Genomic DNA, 2,326 nt, shown 5'->3' with positions numbered 1-2,326 from the left:
CCCTAAAAAAAAAACCTCCCAAAAAAAAAAAAAAAAAAAAAAAAGACGTGTTCTGTAACCCAGCAACTCTTCTGTCAGCAGCAGGTCTGAGGACAATACTGTGCTGGGCAGACACATGTTTGAGGAGTTCATATCGACAAGTGGGAAACAACTGAACAGCCAGCACCATTTAGTTCCGGCCCGGGGTCAGTCTTCTGCCCCTACCTCGGGTGTTGGGAATCAAAGACACTGGTGTGAATTCAGACTCCTATGCACAGTGTAGTAGTAGCTGGATGATCCTGGACACATCATCCTACATGGCTAGCCTTGGTTTTCTCATCTGTAAAATGCAGACAATAAAACCGACCTCCACAGGCTTACTGTGAGGATTAGAGGAAAAGAAGGAATCAAAGTTCTTTTTTTTTTTTTTTTTTTTTTTTTTGTTTTTTAGAGGTTTTGCTATAGGGCGCGTGTGCTCACCAGAAAGACAAAGAGACAGAAAGATAGAAAACAAGAAATCACCCCCCAGGGGGGATGGTCACGCCACAATCCCTTCTCCTCCATTCTCCTCTCAGGATCTTAGGCACGCACGCACACGCGCCCAGCGTGAGTTTAAGACACTGGGTCTGGGACTCGAACCGCAGTCGACTACGTGGGAGTCCAGTGACATAGCCATTATGCTAACTGCTGGTCCAATAATCAAAGCTCTTAACCTAACAAAAGAGGCGCTCCATCACACCAGCATCCTTTCCTGCCTTCTTGCCCATCTCTAGGGAAGTAGCAGAAGTTGAGGTCTACTCAGCTCGTTTTCAGAACGCACCCCGACCCCTTTCCACATGCCAAAAGGAGTGGAAGGTGGAGGAGGAATTGAAGAGTGAGGAACAGCCATTCCTCCTTCTCTGAGTGCGGGACCTACCATGGGGAAATTCAAGACGACGTGAAGGTCCCCAAGCCCCATTTTTGGCCTAGGAGTGTGCTGGATGGTACTGTGCTGCTATTTCAGTTACCAAACTGCCATTCAAATGGGTGTGCTTTCCCACACCCTGAGATGGGACGAGGGGCACGGAAGCCCCACAGGCAATCTGGTCAGTGCAGGGAGGCCAGCCAGGACTGGAGCCCGGGAAGAGTCAAAGGAGAGAAGCCTCTCCACAGATGCTCAGGTCTTTGGCACCCTCCAGGGGGGAGGTTCCCTTACCTTATAGCCAAGGCGCGCTGCCCGCTGCAGGAGGGTCTCGCCCGCGTTTTTGTTCACTATAAGTCGACGTGCCTCTGGGGGGATCTGCCGAGCCGTAGGTGACTCCAAGGCCTCCTCTGGGCCAGCACTTCGGGACTTAGAGGGTGTACATGGTTCTGTGAGCTTCGCTGAGGTGGGAGATTTGGGAGATCGTGTCTTCTGCTGGTTCCAGCGACCTTTGCCCTAGAAAGCAGAGATGTGGTGTTGCTTCAGGCCAGGTGACATCCCACCACATCCCACACACCCTGGCCACTTCGCTCAGCTGCCAAGGCCATCTCACCTCATCTGTGTCCACGCTGTGCTTCGCTTACAGTACCCAGATGGCCCAGACCACTGGCAGGCTTGAGGCAAGAGGCCAGGCTGGTCACCAGCCACGTGAACCATTTCCCAGAGCACAGGCACCCATGCACTTCCACCCATGGGGAGATACCAAGAGGCTCAAGTCCTCAACCCCGCTCCCCGAGGAAAGGCAAAGGGACTGAAAGTCAGAGGCTGAGGATACACCCCAGCCTCTCTCAAGCACTCTGCATGCCTTCTTTACCTGCCTCAATCCCTGCTATTGAGGTTTTTACAAGTCATATCTATAAATAAGCGGGAGTGAGCTCTGAGAGTAAAGAGAAGAGAAGACAGCTATCTTTGACTGAAGACTCACGGCTCTTAAAGCCTTACTCTGGTTGTGGAAACCTTCCTCCCACACCCAGCCCTCACAGGCTCTCCCCATCTCTCAGCACCGTGTCCTCAGATCAGACTCAGGCCCACCTGGGGTGGGAGAAAGAATGCAGGCTGAGAAATGACACGGACTGGACCAGGGTTTAAATCTCTTATAGCAAGCCAGTCACTAGCTACGAGACCTGGGCAAAACTCCACCTCTCGGAGCTGCACTTTCTCCCCTGCAAGGTCTCTGAGATAATAAATTAGAAGACTCCAGAACAAGAGCAGGGTAGGTGCTCACCAAAGTTAGGGGAGTCCTTAATGGACAGAACAACGTGAAGTTCTCTGTTGAGGTATATGAGCCGGCCAACTAGTGTGGCGGTTAAGGCGGCTGGATCCCACATGGCTGAGTATGTGGCTTGAGTCCTGGACCTGGTGGCTTCGAAAAAGCTGCTGATCCTG

At 52.0% G+C, this 2,326-nt stretch overlaps 1 protein-coding gene across 1 annotated transcript in view; it reads right to left on the bottom strand.

The window, feature by feature from the left end:
• The window catches only part of BCORL1 (BCL6 corepressor like 1), a gene marked incomplete in the record, with an annotated part of 57,930 nt that overhangs the window by 20,658 nt on the left and 34,946 nt on the right, over positions 1–2,326 (bottom strand). Inside the window, 1 exon segment of the mRNA XM_027767240.1 lies at positions 1,175–1,396. Within this exon segment, the coding sequence (XP_027623041.1) occupies positions 1,175–1,396 (222 nt within the window).

This window comes from Tupaia chinensis, unplaced genomic scaffold (genome assembly GCF_000334495.1).
Source record: "Tupaia chinensis unplaced genomic scaffold, TupChi_1.0 Scaffold144058_2, whole genome shotgun sequence".
In the NCBI taxonomy this organism is placed as follows: domain Eukaryota; kingdom Metazoa; phylum Chordata; class Mammalia; order Scandentia; family Tupaiidae; genus Tupaia; species Tupaia belangeri.
This window is presented reverse-complemented; position numbering and strand designations above follow the sequence as displayed.